The following is a 15,202-nucleotide window of genomic DNA, read 5'->3' as shown; positions in this document are numbered from 1 at the left end:
AATCACTGAAGAATTTTCTACCAAGTGTGTAGGACTTCAGAGGAGCAAGCAATCTCCTTGGGTTACAGTATTTGTAGAGAGAATGAGAGGAAACCAAGGTGGTTATTAAAGCATACTATATGCTTTGGGTAGGCAGAAAGAAAGGAAAGAAAAGTATCTTAGATGGAAGCATGTTAGCAAAACTGAGAGGGTCGACACAATCCAAGCCCGGTGAGCAGACTGATTTTCTGCAGTGAGGACATGGTTTGGAAGATGAATCAAGACGAAAAGGAAAGTTGGAATCACGCTTGTAACTGATTTGAGATTAGGCTACAAAGTTTGGGCATTATTTCTCAGGCTGTGAAGATTCAGAATCGCTGAAGGGTTTGAAGCTAAAGAGCCGCGTAATCAGTCAGGTGTAATGAAAATCACCTTGGTCAAAGTGTAATGATCTGGGAGATGAATTAGTAAACTAGTCTAGTAGCCTCAGTAAGAGGCAAAACTTTTCTGAGCCAGGAGGTTCAGGGATGAGAAGTTAAACCATGCTAAAATGGAAAGAAGACACTTTGCAAATGGGTAGCTGTTACCTGGCGATTGGAACCTGACGGTGGAGTCTTAGGAGAGAAGCGAGCCCACGGTCAGCATCAGGTGGGTCTAGTTAGTGAGTCTAGCTAACCACGCAGGCTCCGGTCAGAGATGGGGACAGATGCCTTAGACTAAGGAGCCTGACACGAACTGGAAGGCTTCATGGGGAAACCGAGTTACCTGATGGTTACATGGATACAGGCCACTCTTGGAAGACACAGTCTCTGTTTAAAATTGATCTTGCTCTAACACCTGATCTGAAAGCCTGATTATTATTTTTAATGTGAGAACTGAAGCATTTTATAACTATAGTAACAAGCACATGATTTGTAGAAGACTTAAATGTAGTGATAATTGGTAATCATACCACAATTTTAATTAGTCATATATTGAATTCCTAGCCTCCACTTTACCACTCTTGCTTCCGTTCGCTCAACTTTGGCCCCAACACCAGCTATCTCGAAAGGGCAAACACAATGAAATCCAATCTCCTTTGGTCTGTGAAATAAACCTTCAGATACAGGTGTAGTCCTTCCTTCCTCTTTACTGGAACTGGAAACTTAGACTGGTATCCTCCATGTTTTTCTTGTAGTCTTCATCAAATCTTTCATTCTGAGCTACAGTGAAGTAGTTCTTCCAGTCTCCCACTGAGCCTGAAACAGAACATGGGAGAGAGGCAAGAGTTGTGGAGGGAATTTGACTTTCTCTAGTCTCCTGTTTCGGTGTAATGGTTTCTCTTCTACCTTTCATGTGAGGCAGTGTTGGACACAATATTTCTCTTGCTATCCTGTCATTGTCTTATCCTGGAGGGAAGGATTTCTTGTCTGATTTCTAAAAGAGGGAGACTGTTTTACCCACTGAGCCACATCAACACGGGAACGAGTCCACTGTGTCAGAACAGCAGGCCCCAGGGACCCACCTTACGCAGCAAAGCGTCATGGATGCTTATGTCTGTGCCTTCCACACTGGGAGAAGACTAAGACGGGCCTGTTCTGGAAGGGTCGCAAGGGATGGTTTTGTGAAAGGAAAGATTTGTGGATATTCTTTCATTTTAGTCCTTCCAACAATTCCTGTTACCTTTTCCAGATTTCTTTTTCTCTACGGTTCTTATCTTCCAGTGTTTTGCTTTTTGATTTTATGGCAAGAATATAATTTCTGTGAGGGCAGAGATTTTTGACTGCTTTGTTCACTAATGTGAACAATGTCCAGGACAGGGTTGGGTATATCATAGACCCTCACTAAATTTCTGTGGAAAGAATGGCTTGAATTGGTAGCACCTAGTCTCCTGTCAAATTGATTCTTGGCTACACTTGACTAACTTCTGTTTTCACTGTATCAGAACTGTGGTGTGTGGGCACTGGGGTTTGGATTTACACACTAAATCACATCCTCATCCTCCAATAAACTCATTTTGATCTCATTACTGGTTTCACCATACAGAAATAAGTCCCCCAAATGTTTTGAAATAGGAAACAATTCTTTTAGAACTTTGACCAAAATAAGGTATAGACACCTTTTCTCATGAATGGAGAAATGGAATGGTTCATGATCTCAACAGGAACCAGTGAATAGTTGGCCATTGGATTCAGCTTCATAACATCAAAAGAAGTGTGATGGACAATTCTATCTAGAACTTCATCATCCAGGTTGTTTCCAATAAATTTTGCCAGCTTCTGAATTTCATCCTTAGGGTTCTGTGATCAGAGTTTAAAAAAAAAAAAAAAAAAGCAGAGAGATGAATTAGAATTGAAAAAAAAAAAAATCTTGAAAGCAATCAACATTCCAGATATGATTTATTTTGATATGGTGACCTTTATTGTTGCTAGGCGCCATCATGACCCATATTACTTGGAAGAATTAACCATGTATTTTTATTACTTGGAAGAATTAACCATTTCTGTCATATGTAAGCATCAACAAGACTGTCTTGGTATACCACTGACAGATCACTGTATGTCATTATCCTGGAAGAGAATGTGTCAAAGATTATGTACAAAGGTCCTGTACAAATCAGTATGGGAGGAGTCGTGGTCATCTCAGTGTCTAACAGGGAGAGTTTATAGTCTAATAACAATAAAGACATTCCAGGAGATGTGGGGAGGAGATTGGAGATCTGGGAAAACGGAGACTCTTTCCTGTTTGGTACGTTGATGGGAACTGCAGGCCATCTAAGTGATGGCAGAAGGAGTGAACGGACAATGTTGGTTTCTGAATGTGCCAAGACATGTCTTTGGTTATTGGTGCTCAGTATGGCCAAGTGGTTAGATTTCTCTGAAAGGAGCTTTAGTTCCAAAATAGCAACTGTTTATTAGAGGGACAGCCAAGTCTGCAAAGCTCTGTGGAAGTCCGTCCCCTATTTCTACAGGGAGGGAATGGGGAGGGAAAGTAGAAGGAATATGCAGCTCTCCACCATACCATTCCTCAGTGGAGTAGCTCTCTCCGATCACTGTGTCTACAAATGGAAAAACTTGAATATCGAAAGTGCTCATTTTAATTGACTGGGGTAGGCTGGGGGATTAGAAACAAAGAGTGCTAAAGACTGTGAACGTTTTGTAAATTATGGTGTTGTTGTGAAGTGCCGTCGAGTCAATTCCAACCCATAGCAACCTTGTATAGAGTTTCCAAGGAGCAGCTGGTGAGCTTGAACCACTGACCTTGCAATTCAAACGACTTTGCAGTCTGGCACATTAACCTACAGTGCCACTCAGGACTCCCTATTGTTGTTGTTGTTGTTAAGTGCCGTCATAGTGAGGGATAGTTCAGTACAAGATCATGTAAGTACTTAAAAGATTTCTTCTTTTTTATTAAAGATACTTTGAAGTTAGACTTCTTGTTTCAATAGAGTTTCTTCCTGGCATTCACAATCCAGTGAGATCTACCTCAGTGTAAGACCCGTTTCCAGAGACATACCTCTATTTGACATTGCTGTGCCACATCTGATGGTAGGGTATCATCTATGCAGAATTATAAATGGAATCTCAGTTTCTTCTATGATCCCTTGAATTTGAACTAGCTCATAAAAAAAGTAAACTCTTCCTTACTACAATTTGCAGTGCCCACCATAATATTCCTTAACAGAGTAGCTGTATCTGGAACTCTCTAAGTAGATAACTCTTGGAATATAGCTCATAAACATGCAATACGTTTTTTGAGGATCTGGGCAACAAGGGTCTCCTTTTGCATGTTTTCTTGTCATTTACTGTTTTTAAATTTATTTTTATACCCCTGTAATTTTGTTTCCAGGTAGACAGAAAGGAGGGTATTTTATCTGGACAGACTCATAGATTGTTTTGATACTTCTTTAATTGTGATTCTGAGAATCCTGGGAATGTTATAATTTTTCTGTTTAAGAAAAAGATATAAAAATGATTCAATGTACTGATATTTTATAAAAATAACCGTTTAAGGCCTTGCAGTGACGGAGCCTTACTGGACAAGTGAATCACCTGGAATCTTCCAACAACGGGTTCTGACCTAGTATGCCTGAGGAGGACCATGCAAGTCCATGTAATCTATAAACTACCTTTTCAGTACCAAAAATTTCTGTTGCAAATTCAAGAATGGAGATTGTAATTCTTTGTAGATTTCTGTGTTTTTTGGATTCACAGAATGTACCTGAGTAGATTACCATTTACAATGAACTCCCATTAACGTTGTCTTATTAAGTCCCTACAAGCGCTCTTAGAAGATTATATATTATCTTCAATTTGTATTTAAGGAAACCATGTCTCCAAGATATGAAGTATCTTTAACAAGAATAATTGACATGGATGGTAAAGCCAGGACTTGAATTCAAGAATTTCCACTCTAAATCATGAGTACTTTCTATCACACCATCATTTATTAGAACTTTCTTGAAAGTACTGGTTTTCTAGTCCTCTTACAGGAAAAAAACAACAAAAAAGTAGCCACTGATGCTAAGAGTATTTTTTTCTCTTTAAAAACTGAAATTTAAAATGCACATGAAAGGAAAAATGTTTCAAGAGATACCATTAATATTCTGCAGTAATCTGCAAATAAGGGAAAAGTAGTGTAGTGGTTGCGAATCGGGCTACTAACTTTAAGGTCGGCAGTTCGAAACTACCAGTGGTTCCACAGGAGAAAGATGAGGCGGTCTGCTACCGTAAAGATTTATAGCTTTGGAAACCCTGTGTAGGGTCACTATGAGTCGGAACTGATTCCACGGTACTTAACAACAACAACAACAACAACAACAGCATATGCTAGGGTACCAGGAAGTTGCATGTGATCCCATGGGATACATCAACTCATGGTCTTTGATAGACATTCTGATGCATGAACATCTTTAAGCAACCAACTGCATCAATTGTATGTTCTCTGCTTTCATCCATCAGTCTCTGATGGGGATCAATACACTATGACTTAAAGGTCCTGTGGTCGAATGGGGACACTTTAGATGATGCTGTGTCTCACCTTCTTCATATCCTCGTAGAAGAGGTAGAGAATTCGGTGTTGGTCCTTTGCTTTCCACCATCCTTTCACATGGTCATACCATGAACCCCAGCACACTGGAAGACGGGGTGAAAACAAGGCCATGAGTTCAGAAGTGACAACAAGCAAATTGAAGATACTCTGTAACTGTCCCAGAGCTGTTCCACAAATGTCCCCTGGAAAAGAGACTTCCTGACGAGAAGGACAATGTTACATTGATTCTTCCTTCTTACCAAAGAAGGGAGTCCTGGGGTGGCACTGTGGGTTAATGCACAGGACTGCAAGGTCGATTTGAATTGCAAGGTCAGTGGTTCAAGCTCACCATCCACTCCTTGGAAACCCTATATAGGGTCACTATGAGTCGGAATCCACTCAACGATGGTAAAGAGGGCAGAGCCCCTGCTTTTCTAAGGAACTGGTTTTGTGTTTTGGAGGTATTTGGTTATTTTTACAAGGAAATGAATGTGAATTCTCTCACCTTTCCCAGCCAGAAAACTCTCAAAGTACTCTTCCCAGGTGCCCGGGTGTGGAAGCGCTTTGTTCATCCTGTGGAAATGGTAATAGGATACCATATTGTCCTTGGGGTTTCTTGCCACATAGATTATCTGAGAGTGGAAGGAGGGGAGGAAGAGGGAAAAAGAGGTTTACAGGATTAAAACTGTGACGAGTTTTAATATACATGCGTATATTTCACACATGTCTCATTTGGGAGGACATTCTATTGTGTGTGGGTGAAAATTTCCAGAGCGAATTAGCGTCTTGTCAAACAATTTATGCACAGTTGTGTTATGACGTTAGCTGCAGTCCTCTCAATGTAACAGGACTCTCCCGGCTTCCTCCCTGGCCTCCCTTCTGCACATCTTCTCTGCCCCTTCCTGCCTTCGGAATGCAGGGTTTGGCAAATGCTACCCTTTTGTTCTACACAGTCTTCTTGTTGGTAGGTCTGTCTATGTGAAATGGAATCTCTGGGAGTGGGTTCAGTTCCAGGTATGGAGCGTGTCTTAAGGGCTGTAGTCTTGGAGGTTCCACCAATGGACGTTGGTGTCCCCCGAGGCTATAGTCCTGAGCTCCCAGGCCTCTCCCATTCTCTCAATGTGTATGGTTATAGCTAAAGAGTTTTCACAACGTTGCCACCTGTGTTGTTGTTGTTGTTAGTTGCCATTGAGTTGATTCTAACTGTTAGCAACCCTGTACAGGGTTTCTGAGAAGCAGTTCATGGGTTTGAACCGCTGACCTTGTGGTTCACAGCCCAGTGTTTATACTACAGTGCTATAACAGGAGTCCCTTGTATGCTCTACTATACATAAGTTGTTGTGTTGTTGTTAAGCGCTGTTGAGTCAGTTCTGACCCATAGCTACTCTGTATAGGGTTTCCGAGGAGCAGAACCACCGACCTTGCAGTTCAAACCGACTTTGCAGTTTGGTGCATTAACTCACAGCGCCACACTATCCATATACCTGGAGATATTTGCAGTGCATAAAGTACTTATGAGGGGACTTCAAAAAGTTCATGTAAAAATTCCATTATCTTTTCATTACATTTTCCACAAACTGTTTGAAAAGCCCCCTCTGCTATATCTATATATTCTGTGGGTGTATTCCCACATGCCATCCCATGCTTGTTGAGCTTACATAGTTACCTGTAAATCCACTGGTAAATTGCTGTTTGCTCCTAGTGTAGTGGTTACTAATCGGGCTGCTAACCTTAAGGTCGGCAGTTCAGAACTACCAGTGGGAGAAAGATGAGGCTTTCTGTTCCTGTAAAGATTTGCAGCCTCAGAAACCCTGTGCAGGGTCACTATGAGTCAGAACCGACTCCACGGTACTTAACAACAACAGCATTGCTGTTAATGCGGAGTTGTGTATGTGATAGCATTTACTTTTGTCTTCTCCTCAGGAGTAGTCCCCAGTGTCTTCTTTACCTTGGCCATGTGCTGATGACTTCCCCCTTATTGTGTTTTTCCTTTCCTTTCACTCAAGTTCAATGAGGAGACTTCAAAAAGTTCACGAAAAATGGAATTAAAAGATAATGCAATTTTCCCATGAACTTTTGAAGTCCTCTCATTCATGTTTACTATCTGTTAGTGATTTTTTCTCCTCCTTACTCCCATCCCTCGTACCCATCAAAGACTATTTCTTTAGGTGCATAAACCTTTTCTTGACTTTTTCTAATAGTGGTCTCATGCACTATCTGTCCTTTTGTGACTGACTTATTTCACTCAGCAACTGGAGTCCTGGTGGGCACTGTAGCATAAGCACTGGACAGAAGGTTGGCAGTTCAGACTCACCAGCAGCCCCTTGGAAACTATACAGAGTGGCTGTGAGAAGACACCTAACAACAGTATGTCCAGATTCATCCATGGTCACATTTCCTTTGTCTTTTTAATGCTGATTCTTGTGATCCTAGCTTTTGTGGGAGATGAAAAGGATTCCCACACATTTTAATGTAGTTATAGTCCCCACTGCCCCCATTAAAACATCAGGTGAGGTGTTTGAAGAGGAAATTGGACCCACTTCAAGGATACTTTGAGTAGACTAACTTGAACTTCTCTTGTTCTTTACCTTGCAGTTTTTCTCCAGAAAGGACGGAGGCAACAGGTCAATGGGCAGATGAGTTTTCAGAGTCCGTGGTGAGGGCAGAGCATTAGCCTTTTCCAAACCTGAAAAACTGGCTTTTAGTCATGTCCCCACTTTTTGTCTCTATTTGCTTCAAAATCTTGCCACTTCCATTATTATGATGGTAGGGATGATACCAGAGCTGTAACCATCTATAAATCTGATCTGAGACACCATGTCGAGATTATTAATCAGTTTTTGACTGCAGGCATTTCTAACCAGATCAACATCGAACCAAATAAATAAAACACTATATATAACTTTTCCACCATGAAATTATCTTGTTGGACTCTTCCTTATAGAATGGAATTAAATTTTAATTAGATAAAATTTTAACTTACCTTTAACATTTTAATTGCTTTTGCTAACTTATTTTATTTTTTAAAAGTAACTCCATTGGAAAATGTATTAGTATAGAAATGCAGGCACAGTTACAAAAATGATATAGCCGTAAAAGCTATCAATAATCGTTTGAACGCCTAGGATTTTGGGAAGGCCTTTTTGATAGTAAAAATCCTGAGTGTATGTTTAGGGCTGTAGTTAAGTGTGGCAATCCAATACTCACCGGATCCTATTGCTGGGTGTACCCATTCGATGAAAGGAATTCGTACGTGAATTGGTGCTCGTTTACTTTTCTCAATATCACCGTTATTTTGTATTAAGTCCACTATCTCCTGAGCCCATGTTGTTCCTTAGTCCACATGTAAGATGAGGAAGCACAGATAATTAGCATGTCACATTTCTGAAACTCTGATCAGATCACAGCAGAATACATATGTGAATTAAGGATTCAGAAACCATCATTCCTTATTTCTATCTTGTCCTACCATAATTCAGATTTTCAGTAGGGCAAAGCTAGACATTAGATAGGTACATAAGCAGTTTATTTATTTATTTATTTTTGTCGTAATTATTAACTTGGGTTGTCATATGATTCAGTTAGATTTATGGTTTTTAAGAAAGGGAGAAGGAAGAATTTGAAGGTCTTTCTCAATAGAATAGGCACTCCTAGGGTAATGACTGCGTGGTGTGTGGTGTCCAGATGGTTTCCAAGCATGCGGCACAGATCTGCCCTAGAAGAGTCGTGGTGTGGCGCTCTGGGATAAAGCGCTGGACCGCAGCCACTCCTTGGAAGACCTGTACAGGGTTGTTATGAGCCGGAACTGACTCAATGGCACGTGACAACAACAACAGACGTATATGATAGCTGAATGAGTGAATAGTCATTTGTACTCAGTATCTGTTTTCATCTTCTTGCCAGTTTCCTCTTATATCAGGAGCTGAAAGGCTTAAGTGTGAAGTTTCCAAGACCTCCTTGCCTCTAAGGTTCGAGATGCTATGTAGAATAGAATGTATGAGCTTGAGGTTTGGAAGGCAGAAGGGAGGAAGGGGTGCTACTTCAGAGGCAGTGACTGGTGATGTGACCTCACAGGGAGAAATCGTTGCCAAGACCATTCAGCTGCTCACTACTTTAAAGGCGAGAGCATACCCATTGCTACCCACCCATCTCCACCCCCGCCCCCCGGGCCTCAATAGCCTCCTTCCAGTCTGTGTCTGTGTTTAATCCTGATAAAATCCAAATGGGATGTTAGACAATTTTAGGATGGATTTCTGAAATGGTTTGAAAGTCCTTCTTCCTAGACATGGGCTGCTATTTCCCACATTGTCTGGCAGCAAGTCTTCCTATAGATCTCTTCTCTCATACGCTCAAGTTGGCGCTTTGGAAGGTCTACAATAAGGGTGTAAATTAGAAATCAAGTAATTATAGTCCTGCATCCTAAAGAAGTGAAGAACTGGAGTTAGAAAACCAAAAAGGAAGAACACGCTCAGCATTTCTCAAGCTGAAAGAACTGAAGAAAAAAATTCAGCCTCAGATTGCGATATTGAAGGCTTCTCTATGGGTAAAATATTGGATGATGCAGAAAGCATCAAGAGAAGATGGAAGGAAGACATAGTCACTGCACCAAAAGGAATTGGTTGATGTCCAATCATTTTGAGAGGTAGCATCCAATCAAGAACCAATAGTGTTGACAGAAGACGTCCCCATTGTACTGAAGGCCTTGGTGGAAAACAGGATTCCAGGAATCGATGGAATACAAATAGAAATGTTCAAAGAACTGATACAACACTGGAGGCGCCCACTCATCCATGACAGGGAAATTGATTAGAAGAGATTCATAGTTGTGTCCATTCCAAAGAAAGGTGACCCAACAGAATACAGAAGTAATTGAACAAAATCATTAATATTGTGAGAAATTCAAGATGGTCCATCTTCAGGAATAAAGGGCACACGAGATTGCTAAGCCTGACATAGTTTATTGATTCACACCCAGGGGTATGTGAACAGGTTGAATTAGGGGAGGGGAAAGAGAAATCTCTTCTAGGACTAGGAACTTTAGATAAAAATCCAGTCATTAAGGCCGTGGGTGCCATCTGGGCTAGATTGTGAACCCCATACTAACTGGGGGAGGGCCTCTTGAGACAGGGGAATAAAACTCTTTGTGAGCAGCCATGCAGAGTGTCTGCCCGTGTCTGTTGTGTTGGGCCCCCGATTTTGTAAAATTGAATAAAGAAAACCTCACTCTCGCTAAAGTGAGTACAGATTAGATTCCTTGAGCGTTTGTTGGTAAGCACCTGTGATAACTCATCGGTGAATTCATAACCAAGAGGAACCGAGGCAGTATCTGGGGTATTGACAATGTTTCTCACAGAATCACACGCAAGTAATGTTTTTTCTGAAGAGAATTCAAAGACGATTGCAACAGTACATCAACAGGAAGCTGCCAGAAATTCAAGCCAGATTCAGAAGAGTATATGGAACAAGGGATCTCATTGCTGACATCAGAGGCAGGTTGGCTAAAACCAGTGAATACCAGAAAGATGTTTGCTTGTGCTTTATTAACTATGCAAAGACATTCATCTGTGTGGATCCTAACAAACTATGGGTACCATTGTGAAGAATGAGAATTCCAGAGCACTTCATTGTGCTTATGAGGAACCTGTACATGGATCAAGCACAAGGAGATACTGACTGGTTTAAAGTCAGGAAATGTGTGCATCAAGGTTGTATCTTTTCACCATATTTACTCAATCTATGATGAGCAAATAAGCTGAGAATCTGGATTACATGAAGAAGAACATGGCATCAGGATTGGCTAGAAGACTCATTAACAACCTACATATGCAGATGACACAACCTTGCTGACTGGAAGCAAAGGAGACTTGAAGTACTTATTGATGAAGATCAAAGACTACAATCTTCAGTGTGCTTTGCACCTCAATGCAAAGAAGACAAAAGTCCTCACAACTGAACCAATAAATAACATCATGAAAAATGGAGAAGAGGTTGAATTTGTCAAAGACTTCATTTTGCTTGGATCCATTGTCAATACTTATGGAAGGGGCAGTGAAGAAATCTGAAGACATATTGCATTAGGCTGCAAAAGACCTCTTTAAAGTGTTCAAGAGTAAAGATATCAGTTTAAGGACTGTGCCCGACCCAGTCGCCTCATATGCATGTGAAAGTTAGACCACAAATAGGGAAGACAATAGAATAATTGGCATTGAGGGACATAAACTTAATGCTCCAAAATGACCACGCCAAGGTCACCTCAAAACCATGTCTCCTGTCCCTTTCCCCAGCTCCTGCTGTCTAGAAGGGAGCAGACAGCCCCTCCTCCTGCTATCTTTTTATAAGTTTTTATTGTGAATTGAGTGAAAGTTTACAGACCAGATCATTAATTTTACATTCAACAAATCATACACCTTGTTTCATTACAATGGTTATAATCCCCTCCGTGTACCATCAGTTACCAGGATTTCTCTCTATTCACTTTAGCTCTCTCTCTCCCTCTTTTTTAAACACTCAGGCATATATAATAATTTACACCACCAAAGAGCACAGTCTGCAAGTCTGTCTCCTCACCGCCAGCTCTCAGTCCCTCTCTTTCCATGAATCTAGAGTCCTCAGCTGCTCCCTCTCACCTTGTCCCCATCTCTGGAGTCGCTGCTTCTCTGGATAGGGCCCCGCATTCTGCTTGTGCTCTTTTCCCTTGATGGTCCTAGGGTCCTCTGTTTCTGGACTGTAAGATTAACTGCTCCCCCCATTTTTTGTTACAAAACTTCTACCTTAACAATTATGACAGTTGCAATTAGTCATGATAACAATTACTACTGAATCATAAGAATTGTATCCCCATCTCCTTTCACCAGACTCATCTAGACAAGATGAAAGCTATTCAGTGGGGACTCTATCTTCCCCGGCCCCACACCCACTCTTAAACTAAACTCCCCTTTGAGACCTTGTAAGCCGGTCACCCCCTCATTTTAGGTTTAAGTGCCATAGAGTTGGTTCCAGGGTTTCCGAGGCTGTAGATCTTTACGGGAGCAGAAAGCTTCATCTTTCTCCTGCGGAACCACTGGTAGTTTCGAACTGCTGACCTTGAGGTTGGCAGCCTGAGTCATAACCACTACGCTACCAGAGCCAATGTCTAAGTTGCCTGTTCCTCCTGCTATCTTGTTGTACATCAGTTATGCTCGGAGGGAGCCTACAGCCCCTCCTCCAGACCTTGCTTGCTGAAAGTCCTTTGACTTTCCTACCTCTCCTAGTCCCACAAAGTCCCACAAAGGTTGTTAAGTGCCTTGAGTTGTTTCTGATTCATAGTGACCCCGTATCAGTTTCCTAGAGCCTGATGGGTTTGGCCTTATGGTCCAGTACGTTCTCCTGCAGTGCCATCCCAGGACTCCTGACTGCCCTTACACTGTGACTACACCATGGTGCCCAGCCCCTTGAGCAGTGACAGTAAGGATCCAGCCAGCTGCCACCAGACACACTGTGTTTCACCCTTTGTAGGGGGAATTCTCTGGTTGGTAAATCACCTCCCTTACTCTTTATTCTTTTTTTTTTTTGTAGTAAACTAGTGTCTCTCAGAGTGAGAGCTGGCTGTGGGTTTCCGATCTCTCAGAACCTATGTACTTGGAAGGGCCCCAAACCCGACAGATGGATTTGCCTTACGATGTTGGGAAAGAATATTGACAGTTTGGACTGCCCGAAGAACAAAGCGATCTGTCTTGGAAGAAGTGCAGCCGGAGTGCTACTTGTCACGATTATTACTTTAGCTACAAGCTTTTTGCTTTCTTAAAAAATTTTCTTAAATTTCAAAATCCACTAACACCATGAAATCCCTCAGTGAATGCATCTTAATGCTCACATTTGGCAGCTGCAGAAACGATGAACTATTAAACCTTGTACTAAAATGATAAAACTCCAGTAGCGTTGTGGACTTTAGGTATGAAATGAAGGGTGTTGTTAGGTGCCAGTGAGTCGGTTCTGACGCATAGTGGCTCAGTGTGGGGCTTTTGAGGAGTGATTTGTGGTTAGCAGTCCAGTGCCACACCAGGACTCCTCAATGAAATCAAGGTGGTTGTTGTTGTTGTTGTTATGTGCCGTGGAGTCGGTTCCGACTCATAGTGACCCTGTACAGTGTTTCTGAGGCTGTAAATCTTTATGGGAGCAGACTGCCTCATCTTTCTCCTGCGGAACAGCTGGTAGTTTCGAACTGCTGACCATGAGATTAGCAGCCCGATTCGTAAACATTACGCTACCAGAGCTCCTTATGAAATCAAGGTAGGGAGAGTTTATTCTAGTCAGAGACTGTGTTTAGAAATTTTCATTTCGGAAAATGTAATCTGGAATAGGCCCCTGGGGAATAAGATTGGGAAATCAGCACAGATTTGCTCCTGATGGACTGAGAGACAAGGTGCTCCCCCTCCTCTACTCCTCCCCCCTCCCCCCCCTTCTTAGAAACTACAGAGATAAAGGAACAAAACTTGGTTTTAGACTTTGGGTGGGTGTGTGGGAGGCCAAGAGTTACTGACAGAAAGCTTGCTTTGCCAAATGGGAGCTGTATATATACATCTGGGAGTGGGTTAGCTACTATATTCTTAGCACATACGTAGATGCATACAATTTTCTCTCAAGAACTATTTCCCTCTGCTCATCCCAAAGTTTTTGTGATGCAATAGCTGGCCTCAAGTTAGGCTGACTTGTTTACGGACAATTTTATTAAACAGATTATTAAAATAAAAGAAGTAGGTTCATAACATAGCAAGGAGGAAGGTAGAATCCAAAAGAAAACATTTGGAACCCTGAGATGCGGCTCCTGAGGGCTGCTAAGGTGAGATCAGTATTGCAGAACCAAAGCTCCCCTATGACTTTTCCACGTCAGCCTTTCTAGCTCACACTTCAAAAGCAGCCTTTTCTTTTCCAGACAGGCAATAGGGCCTAGATTGGGAACAGAAAATAAACAAGCCTAGCCCTTTTGTTCTGGGCGGTTCCCCGGGAGTGGAAAACACCACACATCACATGAAGACTTCAATTCTTAAAATGTGTGCAATATTTTCATGTTTCTTATGCAGTTCCTTTTTTAGTTTCTACAAGTAACTTGTCTTGACCACATCACTCTGCCTACTAAATTTTTTATTCAAGCCCAGGAGATCAGCTTCTTTATTTCCCAGCTCCCTTGTCCCCTCCCCTTCCCACCTACCTGCTTTAGGATACGTAGAAATCAGCAAATCATCAGGTTTGGCTTGGAAGTTCCAGATTTGATCCCAGACTTCACAGGTGGGGGTGGGTTGAAGAATTCCCTTCACATAGTCCACAGTTATACGTTCCTGTTCTTCAATTTTCAAGTCCTTCATCTTGTTTAAGGCCATGGGTGTTGAAATCAGAGTACTAATAGAGACAAAAAGTTACCTCTAAGTCAGCACAAAGCATGCATTCCTGATAGCTGATACAGGAAATGAAAAACTCAGACCACAGACTCTGCCTGAGAGCGGATCGCTGATAATCCAGTCCTGAGCAGCCCTGCAAACAGGGAGAAACTTAGCCACAGGCCTGCTGGGCCAGCTCCCGGAGACCTCACGGCTATTGTTTAGGATTTAGGACTTTGTACACAGACTTCCTCCCTCCATGACGTCATTCCAGAGGCGGTCACAACCTCTAGGAATTGACTCTTCTACTTCAGTTCAGCCAAAGTGAAAGTGTCACCTCTGTGTTCACGGAAGAATTCATATATCCTTCCTTTGTTTCTCCTGAGAAGTTTGGAATGAATTAAATACTTTGCGGACAGTTTGACCTGTGGCATTTTGGATTACAACATAGTTGTAATTTCCCTTAAAGATTGAGGTGGAATTTCTGTGGGCTGTTAACAGTGAGATCTTTGATTCTGAACTTCCCAAGCTATAGAAAGGGCCAGTTTTCTGGTTACGTAAGAGAATATAAATAACGTTCCATCAGAGATGGTGCTTGTGTAAACATGTTGTACGAAATCAGTAGGGGTCTCTTTATGTCTAAACATATGTGTTTTGTTTAAAACAAAAATGAGTGCAAAACATAAAGATAAAACAAAAACCCGCTCCAGATTTGCAGAAAAGAATATGGTAGATGTGTTAATATCAGGGCTTTGAACTGGTTCATTCGTTTGACACCCAGCTAAGAATTGCATTTCCACCCCAGATATGTTGTTGTTAATGCCCTCTCAGTTGGTTTAGGCTCATAGTGACCCTCATAG

General features: G+C 41.7%; 1 protein-coding gene across 1 annotated transcript; it reads right to left on the bottom strand.

Moving 5' to 3' along the window:
• Positions 1-1,107: 1,107 nt before the first annotated feature.
• Positions 1,108-14,345, bottom strand: LOC102824662 (sulfotransferase 1C4-like). The gene is made up of 7 exons (XM_006873032.1): positions 14,177-14,345; positions 8,197-8,322; positions 7,578-7,675; positions 5,495-5,621; positions 4,999-5,093; positions 2,078-2,258; positions 1,108-1,217 (listed from the first exon to the last, which is right to left on the bottom strand). Exons 1-7 carry the CDS (start codon positions 14,343-14,345, stop codon positions 1,108-1,110), a joined length of 906 nt encoding a protein of 301 aa, XP_006873094.1.
• Between the last annotated feature and the right edge of the window lie 857 nt (positions 14,346-15,202).

Source organism: Chrysochloris asiatica, unplaced genomic scaffold (genome assembly GCF_000296735.1).
Source record: "Chrysochloris asiatica unplaced genomic scaffold, ChrAsi1.0 scaffold00220, whole genome shotgun sequence".
In the NCBI taxonomy this organism is placed as follows: domain Eukaryota; kingdom Metazoa; phylum Chordata; class Mammalia; order Afrosoricida; family Chrysochloridae; genus Chrysochloris; species Chrysochloris asiatica.
This window is presented reverse-complemented; position numbering and strand designations above follow the sequence as displayed.